This window comes from Pezoporus occidentalis, unplaced genomic scaffold (assembly GCF_034315485.1).
Source record: "Pezoporus occidentalis ecotype Australia unplaced genomic scaffold, CSIRO_AGI_Poc_V1 ctg170, whole genome shotgun sequence".
Lineage (NCBI taxonomy): Eukaryota > Metazoa > Chordata > Aves > Psittaciformes > Psittacidae > Pezoporus > Pezoporus occidentalis.
In genome coordinates this window covers 429,307-450,214 of record NW_026913532.1, presented here as the reverse complement: position 1 = coordinate 450,214, position 20,908 = coordinate 429,307, and the positions used below count along the sequence as shown (strand labels likewise).

The 20,908-nt window shown below is 41.4% G+C and overlaps 1 protein-coding gene across 1 annotated transcript in view; it reads left to right on the top strand.

The window, feature by feature from the left end:
• Positions 1–20,908, top strand: part of ATG10 (autophagy related 10) — a 91,819-nt gene that overhangs the window by 51,986 nt on the left and 18,925 nt on the right. The window contains exon 5 of the mRNA XM_062613893.1: positions 5,584–5,681. Within this exon, the coding sequence (XP_062469877.1) occupies positions 5,584–5,681 (98 nt within the window). The remainder of the gene's footprint in view (positions 1–5,583; positions 5,682–20,908) is intronic.

Here is a 20,908-nt window from a genome sequence, read left to right as displayed (position 1 = left end):
TAACCTTATCTAGGTGTTCCTGCTCCGGCAGGGGGATTGGACTAGATGATCTTTCGAGGTCCCTTCCAATCTCTAGCATACTGTGATACTGTGTGAAAAGGAGCATGACCAGCAGGTCGAAGGAGGTGATCCTGCCCCTCTACTCTGCTCTTGTGAGACCTCACTTGGAGTATTGTGTGCAGTTCTGGTGTCCTCAACATAAAGAGGACATGGAACTGCTGGAACAACTCCAGAGGAGGGCCACAAGGATGATCAGGGGACTGGAGCACCTCCTGTATGAAGATAGGCTGAGAAAGATGGGGCTGTTCAGCCTGGAGAAGAGAAGGCTGCATGGAGACCTCATAGCAGCCTTCCAGTGTCTGAAGCGGTCTTATGAGGATGCTGGGGAGGGACTTTCCATCAGGGACTGTGGTGACAGGACAAGGGGTAACGGGTTCAAACTTAAACAGGGGAAGTTCAGGTTAGATACAAGGAAGAAGTTTTTTCCTGTAAGGATGGTGAGGCCCTGGAATAGGTTGCCCAAAGAAGTTGTGAATGCTCCATCCCTGGCGGTGTTCAGGTCCAGGTTGGACAGAACCTTGGGTGACATGGTCTAGTGTGAGGTGTCCCTGCTCATGGCAGGGGGGTTGGAACTGTATGATCTTAAGGTCCTTTCCAACCCAGACCATTCTAGGATTCTGTGATTTTCTGGAATTCTTCTTTAGACCTCTATTTTTGGTGAAGCAAAGTTTGATATGTGAGATAGTTTAAAGTAAGGGTTTGAATTTTTAATTGCAACTGAACGCTTTTGAGAGATATCAAAACTTCTTTAGATTTACAGAGAAGATCTTGTTTGTGCAAGGACAAATACTTCAGCTGAAAATAATGATTAAGTATTATGACTGTCTGAAAAGGTGTTTGGGAACATTACAGGATACAAGAAGGTATGTTTATGCTGCATATATGTACACAGGTAGGAAACATTTTTCACTACCTGATGATTCTTCCCATGTGGCATGTAGTCATGAAATCAGACTTACTGAAGCCCCACTCTGTCAGGAGCCCAAGGCAATGGTCCTCAATACTTCAGAGCATCAGAGACCTAGCTATTACTTCTCCAAAATCAGTCTTATGCATGCCACACTGTTCAGAAATGGGAGCCCTTCTTTTTTCCTCTGGCTTCTGAGATTACCAAATAGCTTGTTGAAGAAAAGCATGAACCCCTGCTGATATCTGATGTCAGCAATTAGCCCTCTTAGAGACAGATGGTATAGCAAATTAGCCTTTCCCTTCAATGCTGGCATGAGCCAGATGGGCTGGGCTAGGTCCAGTAAGCTTTCTTTAATCAGCGGAGTACTTTTGCCTTTTCTTAGTCTTTAAGATGTCAAGGAACTTTGGTCTTTTCCTGAGCTGTCATTGTGTGAAGCCAGACATTCAAAAAGTCTCTTCCGCCAGTGGTGAGGTAGCAGCAATACAGACATCGTTCAGGAATCACCCTGCATTTCTCAAACGTTTTTTCTTATTTTTTCCTACAAAGGCAGAAGAGTAATCATGAATGCTGAGCACTGAAAAGAAAGAGCAGAACTAATGGGAGTCAATAAGGACTGCAGCCTAACTCCTCTAGAAAACAGAGAAGTAATGGGATTCTCATGCTGACCTGCTCAAAATACATCTAGCTCTCTGACATGCAGATAGATCTCTGCCAACAAAAAAACATGCTAATCAGTAGTTATAGAGAGAGGAAGCTTGTAAAGGTAATGTAACTTCCTCCAGCCCTGAAGGGGTGACATTCTGTACTCATAACCATGTTGGGCCTTCACTGATGCTCTTTCCAGAGTATGAATTTACTCCCTGAACTCGGAAGCATGCAACCACTGTATCCTTTCTCACAAAGATAGCTCTTCCTAAGGCCGTGTCCCATATGAACTTTTATTGTGGCCTTGGACAGAAATAAAATGGAATAATTTGTATACTCAGATATTCTCCTAAGGTGTAAGGGTATTTTTTTCTTTTGTGGCAATGTTTTCTTAAGAGTGTTTCTTTGGAAGGCGTGCCAGAATGAAGCCTCAAAATGATTTGTGCACTGTTTCACCAGAAGTGTCAAATAACCTTTAAATGGAAATCCAGGAAATTATTAAAAGCCCGCAGTAAACATCAAGAAAACAGAATACATCAACTTGGGAAGCCTGAAAATTTTCTCTGAAAATGGATATGAAATTTGTATGCTTAAGAAATTTCTGCTCTTTGCAGAAATTAAGGTGCTAAGTCAGCTGGGATCTGCAACTCATATGTAGTCTTAATGCTGCACCTTGCTGCTGTGTGGGGGCACTCAACCATCTGCTTTGTAACTGTTTCTTACTTGGGTGACCTAAGTGAGTTAACCCCAAGTGGACCATCAAGGAGCTTTTCTCAGAATAAGGTTGTCATAGTCTGGACAGTTTGAATAATAAAAATTTGAGTGTGTGGTAGAAAGGCTGTAGTTACTCTTTCCTGACTGTTAAGACGGATGAACTGGTTGATGGAGCCCATAATTATGGCAGAGACAAACCCCATAGTTTGGAGTGCTTGACTCCTATCCTTTATCTCCTTTCTCTTAATAAAAATCTTAGTTGGCTACTGCCCATGTTCTTTTGGTCTTTCTTGCTAGGTACATGTCAGGTTCATTCTGTCTGAGCCTGGGGTTAGTACTGATGAGCTGGTGATGTGTTACATGCCAGATTTGTGGCATTATCGGCAAGAGCTCTGGACAAAAGTACAGTAAATCTGGCATGACTCACAAGCAGCTGTTGCTTTGTGATACACATTTTCTTTCACCCTCTGTCATTATTTAATGGGCTGAATGATAGAAAATGTACATGTAACCACAAGCTTTCACTTTGGTTTGCATACCTGCTGCCAGCTAGACTTGGGATGAGACTTGGGACAAGCTGCAGGCACCTCAGCATCTGTGTTGTCGTGGGTGGATGATGAATAAATGTATTGCTGGGTGAATCTCAAGCCTTTGCCTTCCTTTCCTGCCACTTCTCTTGGCTTGATGCTGATGCTGCCTTCTTTTTCTGGCTGAACTTTTTGAGTTCAGCTCCATCACGGGAAAGAATAAAACAAGAAACAGAAAGGCTGCTTGGCTCAGCAGGTACCACAGTGGCCTCTTGTTGCTAGCAGCAACACTTACAGACTGCTGTGCCACCCCAGCTGGATATTTGAGGTCTCAGTGGGCTGCTAAACATGTGAATACTGGCAGCCTTGGAAAAAGGGGTCTCAGAGTGTCCAAAGAATACAGATTCATGTTTTATGCAAACCTGGGAACTTGTGAATAAAATGAGTTCACTTATATTACCCTAAACAGATGACCGAATTCACACAGAAGTTCTGAAATATGAAACACAGACCTAGATGCTACCTGAAATGAGTTTTATTGTCCACACTTACCTTCTGACACAGAAACAGCAACAAACCCAAAATAGACTGCAAAAAGTAAAAACTATTCTTCTTCCTCCCCAGATGCTTTCTAACAGATAGTCCTTCTGTTAGTCATTTTAAGATCTTACCACACTTGGGGTTTTTCTTTGACTTTTCTTTTTCTTGTTCCTTGTTTTCTTCTTCTTTCTTTTTTTCTTCTTTTTCTCTCCTTTTTTATTTATTTATTTATTTATTTATCTATTTATTTATTTATTTATTTATTTATTATGAGAAAACATCAGACTTTTAGGTCTTCATCCTGCAAAAGAGGATGGGGAAACTACCCATCCACTGCGTCTCCTTTTGCAGGGGTCTTGAGTTCCTAGCTCTGTAGCTGAACTTCTCATCCATTTTAAGTATTGATAACTTACTCTTTTCCTGCTGCATTTGGCCTTCCATCATCTAGAAAAGTCAGCTAGTCAGTTAAATAAGAGTTTACAGGAATACACTTCTTGGGAGCATGTGTGAAAGCTTATTCAGTTTAAAAAACACACTCCATTCAAAACTCATTTAAAGCTTAGTGAATTGTATTAAAATAGTGCAGAGGATTAAAAACTTAGGGAAATTTAAATCCAAGCGTATTTCAATATGTAAGTGCATTATCAGAATGCCCAGGTCAATTTTTTATACCTATGTGAAACACTGCAATTGCTATGTAGTTACTGTCTGTGATCTCACTTCAATGTGAAGTGAAACTTCTGGATTGGATGTATTTGTATTTTTTTGCTGAAATTAAAATAATTTATACTGAAATAGGACTGAAGATAAACTGCTTCTCATACATGAAGTAATAAAGACAAAACTCAATTTTAACTATGATTAATGCGTGATTGTTTCTGTAAATGAGATTAATGGTAAGGGTCAGAGTAAAATCCATTCCATATGTACAGTCTGAATTTGCTTGTTTTAAAAATTCACAAAGAAGGGTGTACAGAACAAAATACAGAATGACATATCAAATCTTGCATTAGAATGTATGTTGTTGTAGATGTTACATTTGGGCTTTCTCTGGATTCTTTTTGCAGGGTGAATAGAAAACAGAGAATTATAAGTATGCACAGCATCTTGCTATTACCTGCACACAGATGATCTGAGCATAAATACATCTTTCTAAACTTAACTTGCATTCTTGTAATAAATTTCTTAGAAATGTAGACTATCTCCAGCATAGTTCTGGTGTCTGCCACCATAAGACATAGGGCATGACAGCTTAAGTAGTCTCATGTTCATGAGGATGGCATAGTACAGCAAGTTTATAAGCTGTTACCCCATCAGATACATTAATTGCCACATGCTTCTGCTGTATGGTGCAGAATTTTGTAAATTCAGAGTTTGGTGCTTTTTTTATAAAGATGTGCAGAAAATAAGATAAAGCAGAGGCTGTAGGCAGCTGGTTTTAAGTTATATCTAAACATGGCATTCAAATGTTAATTGGGTGAATAAATCTTCATTTTAGAGACATGAAAATGTTAGTAGAATAAAATTATTTATGACAGAATAATGGTTTCTGACACCTAATAAATACTAGGATGGAGCCACTTACTGAAAGTATATAAAAATATTCTGTTGCTCTTTGCCAAAAACAAAAATTCAGGAAAAAATTGACATGCTTATTTTCCAAGAGGTTGACACTAATATCTTTGGCATAATTCTAATATCACAGATAAAAACCTGATGCAACAATGCTATATAAATGCTGCTCAAGAAAAAAATATGGGCATGTGGGTTACCAAATTGTGGTAAACTTTGTTAGCAGAATTTTGCAGATTTTTTCCACTCTTTCAGTGTGAATTGCACGTATTTACAGTGGAATAGCTGTTCATGATATTATTTTGTGGTTTTGAATTTATCTTACCCAAGCATTATTTTACAAAATCAGTTTGACTTCACACCTTACAAACAGAATTGTTGCTCTCAGGTGACAGAGAGGAAGGCTGCAGAGGGAATCAGGGTAGTTTTATATGCACCCTCAGTCAGCATTGAAACAATGTGGTTTCGGAGTTATGGGTCCAGGAGGGACTGTTTTGCTGTTATTTTTCCATCTATTTCATGGTAATCTGTATTTTCAGATTTTGCTATTCTGCATTAAAGATACAGCATGATTAAAAGCTTTGACTTTGGGTGGTGGTTTCTCCCCCTCCACAGACGGAAGACCTTTAACTCTGGGTGAAATATGGAGAAGTGTTCATGCATGTTACCAGGATCGTCTGCAGGAGGGGCCCTGGGACACTATTACACAGCAGGTGAGAAACCATTGGTCCTTTACAAAACTGATGAATGCAATATGTGCCTGAATCCTCAGTAGTCTTATTCCCTTCCTGGACACAAGTGGAATACATAAAAGCCTGAGGTTGTGCTGAGCTACAGCTACCAACAATAGTTTTAGCCCTGAATTTGAAAGATGTGTAAGTGTTCACCATATAAGACTTAATGTATCTCACTTAAAATACTTTTCCAAAGCCAGGCCTGAAAACATCAGGCCATGTCTGAATAATCATGGATTTGGGTAAATACAAAAGTAGACTTACTTGTGTAAGTAATATATACTAGTGTAACATTTCACAGATTGTCTGTGAGTCAAATGGGTAAAAAACACTGTAGTTTTCAATTTTAAATAGACTTGCAGTCCTTAGGATTGAAGGAGAGAAAAAATTGTTCTCTCAACCAAATGGTAAGTTATTGCCAACTAAAGTCCTTAAGAATCAGTAGCTAATGGATGCTGTGTTTTACAAAAGGAAGCAGAAATGTGATATCACTGACTTCTTTTAGAGCTATTCAACTCACTTTTATTTAAAGTGGTTTTAAAGTCACCACAGCATTTCAGCAGCTCTTTCCAGACTTGTGATGATGGCTGTCTTGGAAATGGCCACACTTGCCTCAAGGAAGAGTCAGAAATGTTTCAGAGCCGAGTTGTTTCCTGTGGTTTCTTCTTCCAGCTCCAGGCCTCCAGTGCAAGTTTGGACAAAGAATAGAGACCTTCCAGGTGTGAATTGTTTATCATCAAAGATACTAATGTGTCCTTTTTTCCTTCCCTTTCCTTCCTTGACTTTTTGGGTTTAGCTGTTCCAGGTATACAGGTCTCTTACCGCACAGCTGGCACAACAGGGATGTAGCCTCAACTGAGTTCTGCAGGTGTTTCCTTAATTCAGCTAATACAATTTAATTACAGGACGCCTGTTTGTCAATGGTACTCAGTCATAGGAACACAAGCAGAATTCATGTTTTTGCCACCATGGACTATTACTTACATTATAATAGCTCCCTGAGAACCTAACAAGCATTGATTTTCTGATGTTTGCTATGCATATCTGAATTCCAGGTGCAAGTTTTCAGATTCTTGCTACACGCATTTTTACATAAAACATCAATTACCTGACTTGTCTAATGCAGAATGAAGATGAGAGAGGTTTTAACAAAATAATGTAAAATGGTAGCAGATAACTGATCTGCACAAGAAAGTTCAGATTTTTCAGTAAAGTTTTATGATTTATATCTGAAGTTTCAGGTATGTTTCTGCATAGAGAGTATCCTGAGTTCAGCTGTAGCAATCATTTTTCTCCTTCTCAGTAGCTAGTGCAGTGCTGTATTTTCGACTTTAGCCTGAGAACAACACTGGTAACCCCTATGTTTTTGGCTGTTCCTAGGTAATGTTTACACTAATCAAGGACTTTTTCAGTCTCATGCTCTGCCAGCGAGGAGGGGCATGGGAAGCTGGGAGGAAGCAGAGACAGGACACCTGATGCAAACTAGTAAAAGGAGTATTCCATACCACAGCATGTCATGCCCAGTATAGAAACTATGAGATCGCTGCTCAGGTCGGGCTGGGTATCGGTTGGCAGGTGGTGAGCGGTTGTATTCTCTTCCCTTGTTATTTCCCTTATCATTATTATTACTGGTGGCACCAGTAGTGATTTGTGTTATACCTCGGTTACTGGACTGTTCTTATCTCAACCTGTGGGAGTTACATTCTTACAGTTCTTCTCCCTATCCCTCTGGGAACTGGGGGGAAGAAGGTGGGGGAGGGAGTGAGCTGCTGTGTGGTTCTGAGTTACCAGCTGGGCTTTCAACCATGATGGAGAGGCAGAGAATTCAGGTAATTTTGCCTTCACTGCATCTGCATTCTTCCATTCCTAGTTGACAGAGATCAGTATCCCTGTGGTCAGATGCTAGGAATCCTTTAGGGCTGACATCTCTGGTATTTCCCAGCTGAGCTGTTCTGGCTTGTGGATAGTTTATATTGGAACTGTATGATCTTAAGGTCCTTTCCAACCCAGTTCATTCTATGATTCTATGATTATTTTTGCCTCTGAAGGAATAATAATGTAAAACTGTCCTGCATCTAATAACTAGATATGTGTGTGAGACACATACACACAAAGGCCTGCAAAAACAGATTTTATGGGTGGTAAAATGTGTGGAATGCTGAACCTGTGACACTGCTCCAGAGGTGGTTCAGCCAATGTGAGACCAGTGGCAAAACACACGCTAAGATGTAAGAAAAAGCGTTTTGGAGAACTTAGCAAAGGTTATAGCAGCAAAGAAACTGTTGAATATAACATCAGTGTGAGTTTACATTAAATAAGGGGATTACAGAATAAGTTAAACTATTCATCACAGAGCACAATACTGGAACTGCTGGCAGGTAGCAGAAGCCAGAGAAGTTAAGATCCTCCAGCAGTGCCACTACGTAAATTGGAATTACTTTACTTCTTTTTCTACACTATTTCATGTCCTCCGTCTTCCTGAATACCATGTACCTGTGCCTTAAGGTGGTTGAATTCCACTTGTCAGTGAGCTTATTGTGCTTTACATCAGTATTGAACTTTGTCCAGAGGCCCCAGCTGTATTCCTGGATTGGAAATATACTTTCCCACATGTCTGCAAGAGAAAGCCTCTGGGAAATCGGCTTTAAGAGGTCTACAGTTTTAATTTTAGATGAAAGCAAAACGGCACCAGGGAGGGTACGTTTGCCTGTGGTTATTGAGCCAAATGATAAGAAGACAAAGGAATGTGTGGTTGATAGAAGCATACATTTCTGGAGCTGAATCAGAGCTGAGGAAAGCACTAGTACATGCAGCAGTGTCAACACTATCACATACTCATTGCCAGCAACCACTGGTGCAACAAACACATCCCTCTGTACGCTGAGAGATGCATGTGCCAGTCCAAATACAAATAGCAGTAAACCCCAGAGTATTCTCAAAGAATTATGAAAGATAATGTAAACATACTGTAAGCACTAGCTGGCAAGCCGCAGATCAAAGCAAGAGTTAGGTCTAGGAGAAAAAGAGCATTCAATTCAGGGTTCTGACTTGAAATACAGCCTTCTCTTTCCTTCCTGCTTTTGTGCTGACCCATTTTGTTATGTGGGTTAGGCTTTGCCTGCAGGGACACAGATCGTATAATACAAGTCACTGGGCAAACTCACCAAATCAGGCTTGAAGTCTCAGTACAGATGAACAGCAGAGAGAAAAGGTTTAGGGTTTTGCTTCAAACAGTTACAGATTGAAAATTCTACAAACAATCCATCCGTGGGAAGAAAATCCAAGTTTTCCGTTGGCCGTGCATGTTACTTACCTTTTAACTAGGGCCAATTTTGCACTTTGATTCAATATTTGGCAGGTTAGGAAAAGAAAGTCATACTGCCTTCTTTTCTCACAGGTCCAGGATTCACACTAATAATTTGGGACTTATATCCAATGTATTTAAGGAAATACTGGTGTCATGCCTGTGCACATTTTTGATACAACTGTATTTTGGCTTATAGTCTCTTTGGTAAAATGTATGAGATCAGGAACTGAGACATTGCCTAAACTCCAAACAGTTTAATTTTTTTGCCATTATATTGCCAAAAAAACAAATTTAGGTAAAATTTGAACTTTCTGTAGTTATTCTTGATTATTGTGGAAAGCCACACTCAGTTTCAGAAAAAGAATCTTCAGATATTTGTGCTGACTAGATTATTCTTACTGCAAAAAAGCAAAAATCAACTAGTTACCTTCTCATAAATAAATTAACATGATAAGGTTGCATAGTATTTTATAATGATAATTGATAAATGGTGATGATTTAATTGCACTTCCTCTAGTAATAATCTTAAAAGGCTCAAATGAAGTTCCTATGATTGGCTTTCTTCGGAGTTAAATCTCCCTAGAGTCTTCAGTCATCCGTTTCCTACATCCGGTGGCAACTTGCTTTAGCTGTTTTAAATACTACAAATCAATTATAACACACAGCTGTTTAACAAAACTTCTAAATGTTGCTACAGGTCTCTGTAAGTATTTCCTAATGGCTTATAATGACATCAGTTTAGCACACCTGGTAAGGTCTGTGTGAGCTGGAAGTAGTTTAAATCTGAAATGACAGCAAAATTAAGGATTATTTATGGATTATATTGCATTTCAGAACCATTGCCTACTGTTATTTTAACTTCTTTTTATGAAGAGTCAGAAGTGGAATTGCAGACGTTGCTGAATAGTTTACTTGTAACTTGGTGGGTGCGTTTGAGGATACCCTGTGTATTAGTTGCATTTCTCTACAATCTACATGAAAGAAAGTCTCTTCATCTTTTTGAATCAATGGATTCAAGAAATGTACTCTTTCCAAGAAGCTCCCTTCCAAGTCTTTATAGCTTGTCCTGAACTGTAAGCAGGGCTTTACTCAGTTGTCCCTTACTTGGATTTTCCTGTTCAGCTTGATACATGATGGATGGAATCCCAGCCCTGCATCCTCCATATTACCCTGCTGTGTAACCTTCTGGGCTCCTCAGCCTCCCAGCCCTGGTGTTTTCCTGCCTGCATTGCTTTTTAAAAGTACTTACTAAGCCAGTTATCTATCAGTCATAAGAGCACATAAAAGATCTAGATGTTTGGAAGAGTGCTAGGTGGGAGAAGCTGAAAATAGATGAATATAAAGATAACTCTAAGGCTCTTGAGAACATTTCAGTTAATAGTGTAAAACAAAACCAAGACACATTCTCCAAAAACTCAGGCAGAAGTCTCCAGCTAAAAGAAAGTTACAGTAGAGGGAAAGAAAAGTCTTGGCAAAAGAATAATCATGTCATCGTGGTAATGGATGACATCAAGAGGCATGTATTTCTCTCCAGTGTGCTTTGATACTTGACAGAGATGTCCAGTAGAGCTTTAGATAAATACATAATGGCATTGTGTAAACCAACTCAAATATGAAAGTCCTTCTTTGTAGTAACGGAGCGGCAGATCCACCACACTAATATCCAGGTATGATATTCTAGAGGCACAGCTAAGCTGGCAGCAGTCTGAAAGTGCCATGGTCAAATGCTGAATGCTGAGGCATTTTGAAAGGAAAAAACCAGCAGAATAGGGAAAAGGTTCAAAAATGAAGAACAGAGAGTAAAGAATACAAATGAAACAAAGGGAAAGAAATCTTTCTGATGATAAATGTGTACATATTTTGCCACATGGTAGTGCATGATTTCACAACCAGGAATTTATAAAACAAAGGCCAGCTAAAACATAGTTAATATGTAAAGGTTACATTTTACCTTTTATCATTTTGGAAATCTCTCCCAGGGTAGATGAAAAGATGTGAAGCAGCCGAAGGCGACTTCATAGTTGAAGCTGGAACTTCTGTCGTCAGACTATGTGGTATTAGGTAGGTCCTTGCTGTAGAAGTTAGAAATACAGTGGCCATAAGTACTTGAGAATTATCACATTTTTTCATATAATTTTTAATAACCCACTTTTCAAACTTATGGCCTGGTAATCATGAAGGTTTAAGAGCATAATAACTTTACCAGATAATATATATGCACTTCCATATAAGCTGTATGCATTATTGCATACAGCAGTAAAGCTGCTTTGAAGGTTTTAATGTCTAATGGCCAAACTTTAATAGTTAAAGTATTTAAAAATACAAATTAAAAAAATAAACAGAGATGGTCAGCTGTCCTAGTAATCCATGTTGATGTTTTTTCTACCTATAAAATGACTGATTATCTGGGAAAAGTTGCTGAGATAAGAGTTATTGAAGCCCTCTTTTTTTGTGTGTGGAATGAGCATAGGGTACCTGCACTGACAGTGCATGAGTTTTCATCCTGGTATGGCTAGGTGCTCCAAGCCTATTTTGAAGTACCTGCATCAAGGACAGTAGTATAGCCTCCACATTCGGTTGAGCCATTATTTTCTGCAGAGAGTGTGAAGTGGTACTGGATTAGTGATGTGTACAGTCACCTATTAGAAGGTAAAGACACCTATTTATTTCCCAAATTTGTTTAAAAATAGTATAATATTTACCAGATTGGGTAAAAAAAGGGGGGGGGGGGAAGACACTAGTAATTTTTCATCCTTTCTTTGCCGTGATGGGTCTACAAAGTGGAATGACTTCCAACAGGAGGAAATGAAGCATTCCTGCCTTAGAATACTGTGTAGGTCAGTGGTGAACTAGTCTTCTTGGAAGTCAGGACATCTACTCTAAAGCAGAAAAGAAATTTCAGTCTAGGTCTCTTGTGTCTCAGGTAAGTTCTCTGTGTGCTTGTAGAGTAAAGGGGAGGTGTAACTGCATTCCTGTTTGTCTTTACACTGGCTTTAACCTGGCAGAGGAGAGATTAAGATGAGATGTTAGGAAGTTCTTCCCTGTGAGGGTGGTGAGGCCCTGGCACAGGTTGCCCAGAGAAGCTGTGGCTGCCTCATCCTTGGCAGTGTTCAAGCCCAGGCTGGATGGAGCTTGGAGCAATCTGGTCTAGTGGAAGGTGTCCCTGCCCATGGCAGGAGGTGGGAACTGGGTGAACTTTAAGGTCCCTTCCAGCCCAAGCCAGCTTTGATTCTGTGATTCTTTCCAGTATGTGTGTGCAAGGCCTGCTTCAGCAGGCATGCTGCATGAATGCCTGCAGGCTGCCTGCATTGCTGTTGTAGACACACTCTTGGAGTTCTGTCAGGGCATAGGCTGTAAATGGATCACCCTTTCAAAACGTTTATGCATGTGCCCAGTGACAGGAAAGTGTGTGTGTGTGGTGTTTTTTTTGTTTTTTGTTGTAAGCAGCGAGGAGAAGCAAGACACGCCAACCCAATATGGGTGATAAGCAAACTTCTACTTTATTTGTGGCGCACTTCGCTTAAATCCGCATGGTGTTTAGCCACGCCTACTAGTCAGAACAGTTTTGGTTAGTTCTACACAGCTTCCTTCACATTCTCCTCCCACATCCGGTATCCGGTTACCTGTGAGGCCTACACTTTGCTTTGCTCACACAAAGCCTCTAAGGATCCATGGCCTTGCTCTTAGAGCCATTCTGCAACAATTCCCCCCTATTTCTTTTGTGCGAGCAAAACATTGTGGGTCATTCTGTTCACTTGTTTTCATCACACAACTGTAAGCAAGTCTAACAACTACAATGATTGAAATAACAATGATACATAAGCACAGTCCTTCAAATAGTAGTGTTTTAAGTCAACCTGTAATGCCCCATGAGGACAACCATTTAGTTATCCCTAGGTCATTGCAATTGCTGGGTAAGCTGAGCCAGGGTTTTCAGCTGTGCATGTATCGAATTAGAATGACCAGAAAGATTCATACAACACATTCCATCAAACTCTTCACATCCATGTCCCTGTTCCAACAACAAAAGGTTCTGCAGTGTTGCATGTCTTACAGAGTCAACATCAAACAACAAATCAGAAATTGCCTTTGGTGTAGCATTTGTCTGCTTAGCAACTCAGGAACTCAGTCTGTTTAGTTGAGCCAGGGCCCCGGCTGAAGCACTTGCAGTGATTTGGCATATTATGATTGGATACGTGCCTTGAAGACCCTTAGTGACTAACATATAATTGGTTAAACACAGGTGTGAGAACTCAACCTTGAAAGCTTGCCAACAGTCCACAGTTCTCATTAACTTGGTGAATTCCAGCCTCTTATCTTGCTTGCTTAAGCTTCTTCGGGCCTCTCATGGCCTTGCTGTATCTTTCAGGATTATTCAAAGTTTATGTACCACTTATGCATTCTCCTGTGAGAACACTGTCTCCACATCTCCCCCCTTTTGTTTTATCCAGTAACAAGTCGCTACTACAGCAAGGCACACACACATTTACATTAGCAGAGTAACTATTACAGGGTGCAGCAGCATGTTGAAGATGCTGATGGCAGTGAGGGACTAGCCAAAGAAATTTCTTACCAGTGGAATTCTCCCACCCTCTTAATTTGTTCCATTACCTGCTTTATAACACTACCATAGTATTAAAATCTTTCTAGCTTTTGCCTTAGCATTTTTCTAGCAGCTACTGCAAATTTCCATACTCTAACATCTCTTTTACAAGTGACAAATCTATACAATACAAGGTGTAGTTTCTTATTAGCAACTAGCTAGTAAATACAGGTGGTTTTATGCACAAAATCACAACCTCTAATAATAGCTACTTTACAAGCACACATATTCAGGATGTTACTTTTCAGTTGCCCCCAAGTGATGTTTTGCAGTTATTTGTTCTTTCTCTTCCTCTATCTCATTCTGCTTGAGGTATTCACGGTCAGCTCCTGTAGCTGAGGCATCAGGTTTATCCATTCGTCTGTCCAGCTCATGGCAGGGCTTCACAAACTTTGCAGGCAGTTGCCATGGACCTGTAGGCAGGAGGACACAAGTATACCCCCTCCCCCACGTTATCAGTTCTTGAGAAGTAGACAGGTTAGACATGTTAAATGCAGCATCATTACTCTCCCTCTAGCCCCCCCCCTTCCTTTTTTTTTTTTTTTTTTTTTTAATCCCTGCAAAAGCCGTCCTGCTAGGCAGCAACTATAGCGGCCTGCCTGCTTCAGCAGCAACCATAAATACCCGCCAGCAACCACACCTTTATGTTAACCCTTTCATGCCCGAAATGTTAAACAGCTACCTGTTGAAAGCTTTTACATGAACCCAACAACAAGAAAAATACACAGAACACCGTCTGCCCTCAGCACACACACACACACACATGTATGGGATCCCACAAGCACACGCCGCACAACTACAATATTTGAAGCACAAAATCCAGACAATCATTACTCCCACTACAGTTCCACGTACAGAACGTGGCACAAAGGACCCTGTGGAGACTAACAGCAAACCAGCTCCGAGAAGCATCATTGCAGTGCGAGGTGGCAGGCTTAACCTTAGCGGGCGTCCCGGCAGAGGCTCTGCCTCCCCCACATCGTATGAGGCTTGGGCTTTTATACTGACCAAAATGCACACTCCTTCCGACACAGGTGGCCAGCCTGTGCTGGAAGAAGTGGCCAGCAGTATCTACAGAGGTCTCCAGGGGTTGATAGAAACCTGGACATACTTATATTTACCAACTTCTAGTGCATGAGTATCACAGAGAAACTGTATGGGCTCCCCCTGTCAATTGCAAGAAAAAATCATAACATATACAGCTTGAGTATAAGAGGATTTTAACGCATACGTGGTCACCGTTTGCCAGGCCTCCTTAACTATTTTGAGATCAAGAGCTTCCCACTCTTTAGCCCCCTGCTGTGTAGTAAACACAGGATATGCAAAGATGCCCATTGCAGAAAATTCACCAGTAATGATCGCATCTTTGGTTACCCATTGTTACAACTGAGCGTCTCCAGGGCCAGTAAGTCTGAGCAGACCGACCCGGGAGACGAAGAGTCAGGGTCTGGAAGCAGAGGATATAAATCTGGCTCGGATTCAGGGGATTCGGGGGCTGATCCTGGGCTGAACTCAGGGTCTCTGTTGCTCGCAGCTGTCTTTCTTATCAGATGTATCTCGTTCGGTATGTAGCCATCTGCAGATCTGGCTCCTCCATAACTGAGTTAAAAATTTCCACTCTAGGGCGTAGGGGGTTGGAGAGGCTCGCAGTTCCTTTAAATCTCCCGCTAGCGCATGATCTCTATTTTCTACTGTGTGCTTCACAGTGGCGCCGCAATCGATCCGGCGCCGAGGCACCACCCTCTTCCTTTCAGCTTCCTCGACATTCATCATGCGTATCCCTTCTAATGTACTTTCTCTGTCCTTTTCAAAGTCCCTACTTTCGGAACTGGGGTGGTGGGGGAGCAGGGGTTACAGCTCCTCTGCGGCACCTTCTGATGGAGGGGGAGAAAAGGAAGGGGGGGGGGAAACCCTGTGCTCCCGCGAGCTGGGGGAAACGAATTGTAATCTTCGCCCGGTTTCAACCGACCAGGGACGTCTGTTCCTAGTTTCTCCGTTGCTACCGCGGCAGTTTTCTTTTCCGCCTTGTATCTTTTTATACAGTTCATTACTTCTCTCCGTGGTTTACCGAGTTTCTTTGCTGTTTTATCATCATTAAGCACTGAGTCAAATAGTTCATCACCAAACTTTCACCACTCACTCTCCTCAAAAACTGTATTAGGATCTACAAAAAAACCCTTAGCCTTCCCTACAGCCACTAGACCTGCTCGCTGCTTTAGAGTCTCAGGCTCAGTTCCCCACTTTTATAAAAAGCACTGTAAAAAGTTCAGGGCTCAGTTCCCTGCTTTTATAAAAAGCACTGTAATAAGTCCAGGGCTACCTCTCGGTCCATTTTCATGGCTGGCCTTTTCCAGATCGTCTTCTTCTGAGTTGTCCTGTAACCTCAGTCTCCGGATCGGCCTCCTGACGCAGCAGTGTCTGGTTCGCCCCAGCGACGGACCCCTTTCGCTTAGTCCAAGCACCCGGGTCCGTCACGCCACCACAGCAGCATTGCCCACGCTCCCCGGCCGCTGCCGCCGGCGCTGCTCACTCGCCATTCCGGGTCCCTGATACTCAGGGTCCTGTAATCCGGGTCCCCGCTAACCGGGGCCCTGTATTCCGGGTCCCCGGTAGCCGGGGCCCTGTAGTTCATGGTCCCTGTTCAGGCGCCATTTGTAAGCAGCGAGGAGAAGCAAGACACGCCAACCTAATATGGGTGATAAGCAAACTTCTACTTCATTTGTGGCGCACTTCGCTTATATCCGCGTGGTGTTTAGCCACGCCTACGAGTCAGAACAGTTTTGGTTAGTTCTACACAGCTTCCTTCACATTCTCCTCCCACATCCGGTGTCTGGTTACCTGTGAGGCCTACACCTTGCTTTGCTCGCACAAAGCCTCTAAGGATCCATGGCCTTGCTCTTAGAGCCATTCTGCAACATTTTGTTTTGCCTTTTTTTCCCTTTTTTCCCATGGGGAGAGGCAACACTCGTGAGAAACTTGCATTTCTAAGGCTGCAGTGAAGCTGAGTAATAATTTTATGAATTTTAGATACAAGCCCTTGAACAGGCATGCTCAAGTCTGGTTTGGATTCTTCCCCTTGTGCAAGTCCATGTCCTAGTTATTTGTTGCCTGTATGGAAGCAAACTATCAAGAGAATTTTAAAAGCTGATGAATGAACCTGATCACAGCACTGAGTATCGCCGGAAGTTCTGTTTCTAACAGTGTGATGTTGTCTTAAAGCCTGACCTTCCCCTGAGAAAACAAAGTCATAAACACAATCAAGAGTATGTGCTAAGGCTTAATCAATGCTTAGTGATGATGGAATGTGAAATCAAACATCCAAGGATAGAAATCGAATTTCATTGTTACAGGAGGCTCAGCAGTTGAAAAACTGCCCAATAAAACAAGAGTGAAAGCTTGGTGACTTGAAGGTCCTGCAGAAATAGTCTAAAGAAACCAACCTGTGAGACAGGACTCTGGAGGATTGTGGAAGTTATAGAACACATATGCCATTACATCCTTCCCCGTCCTGCCCTTTTTAGCAAAAACTGTTCAGTTCACTTCTGTTACCAAAATGTGATTTAGAGGTGTATGTGCAGGGCCCTCCCCCCAGCCATGGGAGGGGACACATTTCATGTGTAATACCTTGGTTGTCGATTTGACAACAATAAATAGCATTTCAGTTGTTTATGTTCAAACAGACATTCAGAGCATTTAGATACTGACTGTAAATAGAGCAGTTTGTAAGGACAGTGCAAAGGATTATATTAACTGAGGATGTAATCCACAGGATTGTAGTAGCTCAGATCTTCTGCCAGTCAGGAATTCTGCTTCCATCAGGGTGCAAAAACACTCTGGGTTTCCTAAGAATCAAAAGTTTCCTGTGGTTGCATTGATTGTGTTATTCTGCCACTCTGTCTTTTCATAAAACTTCTTCAGGAGTGTCTCCTTCATGGCACTGCAGAAAAGATAAACCTAATGGTGTAATTTATCATAGAATGGTTTGGGTTGGAGGGGACCTTAAAGATAATTTCTGCAAATACACTTTCCTTCAAAGTTTATTTCTCCTTTGGTGTGTTCCTGCTGTTTTGTAACCTTGAACAAATTTTTAAGTATGGAAGATCTTTGTTGTCTGTGGTGCTCTATTAAAAGGTCCTCCACAGTGCTTCAGGCCTTAGCTGAAAGGCTCACCTTGAAATAAAAAGGTGTGGACTGTTGATAGCCGTGCTAGTCAAGTGAGGATTAAAAGTGATTCTGCAGGTTTCTTTCTGGATTGTATATGCATCTTCAGGTCCAGACTGCTCAACCCTTTTTTTGAATCCTCATCTGCAGTGAATAGAGCTGTTCTCGTTTACTAATAGCACTACTACTACTACAAGATGGGATAAGTTCTCTGTTCCACAAAGTACCAATCTTAAGTTTCAGAATAGTGAGTGATAAGGAATTCTGTGTCTGGTTTGGGATTTTTTTTTCTCCTCAGCATTTATTTCTCAATTTCACGTGAATGAAGCGGTTTTCTTGTATTGTTTGAAACTTAGCAGGTAGGTGTAATATCATCTCTGTTGTATGTCCATTCTGTCATACAAGAAGTAGTCAACCAAACCTGAACTACCCAAATAACAGCACAGAACTGCATTATTTCTACATTAATCCAGAGAGCGCTCTTTTTAAACATCTAGTTAAGAATCTGGAAGACATATTCTTTGTAGTGCTTCAATAATCCTGTCCATTACATCACTGAATTTATAGCAGTGTTAACAGAAAAATCAATAAACATTATTTCTAAAATGTCAGGGATGTTAATGGTGTGATTTAAAAAAGGGGAAAGATTCAAAACTCTGAACAGAGCACACTGGTGTAGTATTGTAGATGCACATCTTGCTGAAACTGTGATAGGGAGGATTTAAGTCATTATGGCTCAGTCATCTTGAAAAATGTGTATGTAGCTATTCTTAGACATACAAATCTTTCTTGCCATATTGTGGGATTTTGCTAAGTGGGAGAGGCTGTATACAGTGTATCTCAACAGAAGGTTGCTAAGATTGCTCTTAAATCATTTTGAGTCATATCAACAGTTGCTATGGAACCCCTGCTAACATTTTTTGAAAATTATTAGTAAAACTTCCTGAGGAAAGGGATTCTTACCAATAGAGATTGGAAAGCTGCTTCACAGGGAAAAAATGTAAGAGTAGGAAAGCTGGGTGGATATTTATTTCCAGCTAACCTTTTTTTGTGATATATTGAACTTCAGTGATTTGAACCAAGTGGTAGTATTGTACAAGCTAGCAAGTAGTTTTTATTTTAAAACTAAGCATTAATTAATTTATAGCTTCCCTACAGTTTTATCATGTTTTTACCAGTAAGACTTCATGGATATGAACCTAGTTCAACTAATATCATAGGAGGAAAAGACCAAATAGAGGACTAATACTAAACGATGTAAAGGAAATACAAAGGCTTAAGGGATAATTTACATGTAGAGATAAGAAGCAGTAGGAGGATCCTTGCCAATTTCTGGAGCACAACTGAGGATAGACTTTCAGGTCCTGGTACGATTGTTACTAGAGCTGATCAGTTACTCTGAAATGAAGATTCAGTAATACAGAACACACAGATATGTAATTAATTGAATGAATTACGGAGTAATAGTATTGATTTTCTCGATTCTTTTCTACTTCTGTGGAAAAAATGTTTCAGTGCTATACATTGCATTTGCAGATAATTTATGTAGAAGTGATTTTCCTTCCACAGCTTTCCATGCAGAGATTTTGTGGCAGAAGTTGTAATGGCATGCTTTCTTTTTGGTCTGGCAGCTCTCCTTGTAGGCAGAGGTGGGTTGCTCTTCTGTCTTCCCACTGCCGTGGCCTCTTAACAGTTCACTACTGGCATAAAGCTGTTGCTGAGCATTACACCTTACTGAACGTTATTGTGAAAAAGTCTAAAATACGAAACAACATTGGTTGCAAATATGGAATAATTGGATGTCAAATATGACACATTCAGCTCCATTTGAAAGGCAGCTGGTATGGTCACAAGGCACTGAAAACCTTACAATAACTTCCCTGTTTGTTTTCTGCAGCAGAGGTCAAGCCCTTTGGCAGATTTTTTTTTCCTTTTATTAATCTTTTAAGTGTTCTTCAAGTGCCTTATAAATGGAACTTAGGCATACATGTTAACAGAAAGCAGTTTATACCTAAGCACCTGTGCTCTGTGGAGGCAGATGGTATCAGCAGTTCAAAAGCTGATTCAGACAGATTCATGAGACCACTTGTCCATGAATGGATGCAAAATTACCAGGCAGAAATGTGTCCTCCATCATCCTTAATATAGAAGACATGCTGGAGCAGTACAAGGAGATTGAGACACAGAAAGAGGCCAGACTTGTATTCTCCTGAAAGAACCTTCTATTGGAGATGGGTATGAAGCTGTATACAGTCTCAAAGACTCACAAAACCAGTTGAAAGTCACCCAGAGTCCCATTTTGGCTCCTCTTTTTGTATATTGTATTTCTGATGGTATAGCAGCCTGATTCAAGAACAAGGGGAGAGACCACCCAAAATCCCCCTGCAGAGCAGGCGCTATGTCTCCTGCAGAAATGGTGACTTCAAGCTTTGTCCTGGGTTCAGCAGTAGCAGTCATGTTTTTCCTTTGTGGTAGCTGGTACAGTGCTGTGTTTTGACTTCCAGCCTGAGAACAGTGTTGGTGAAGTCGATATTGTCAGTTGTTACTAAGTGATGTTTACCCTGACCAAGGACTTTGTGAGGCTTATGCTCTGCCAGGGAGGAGGGGAAGCCGGGAGGAAGCAGAGACGGGACGCCTGACCCGGGCTAGCCAGGGAGGTATTCCATACCACAGCAATTCATGCCCAGGGTGGGGGGCGACTGGGAGTTACCCGGAAGGACACAGGCTTCCGGGTGGAACTCGTTCTCTTGGCCGGTGGTATCGTATTCTCTTCCCTTGTTATTTTCCCTTATCATTGTTGTAGTTGATAGTAGCGGTGGTGATTTGTGTTGTACATTGGTTGCTGGACTGTTCTTGTCTCAACCCGTGGGAGTCGCACTTTTTTTTTCGATCCTCCTCCCCATTCCTCCGGGAGTGGGGGAGAACCCCGGTGGCGGGGGGGGGGGGACACGGACCTTGATTGTTGTCAGCTCGGTACCACTCACTGGGAGTGAGTGAACAAGTTACCTGACTGGGTTTAAACCACAACAGTTCTTTTTGGCGCCCAACGTGGGGCACGAGGGGTTGAGATAAGAACAGATCTGACTGGATTGATAGTCACTCGTCACAATGCTGATTTATTGGCTCTCAAGGTTG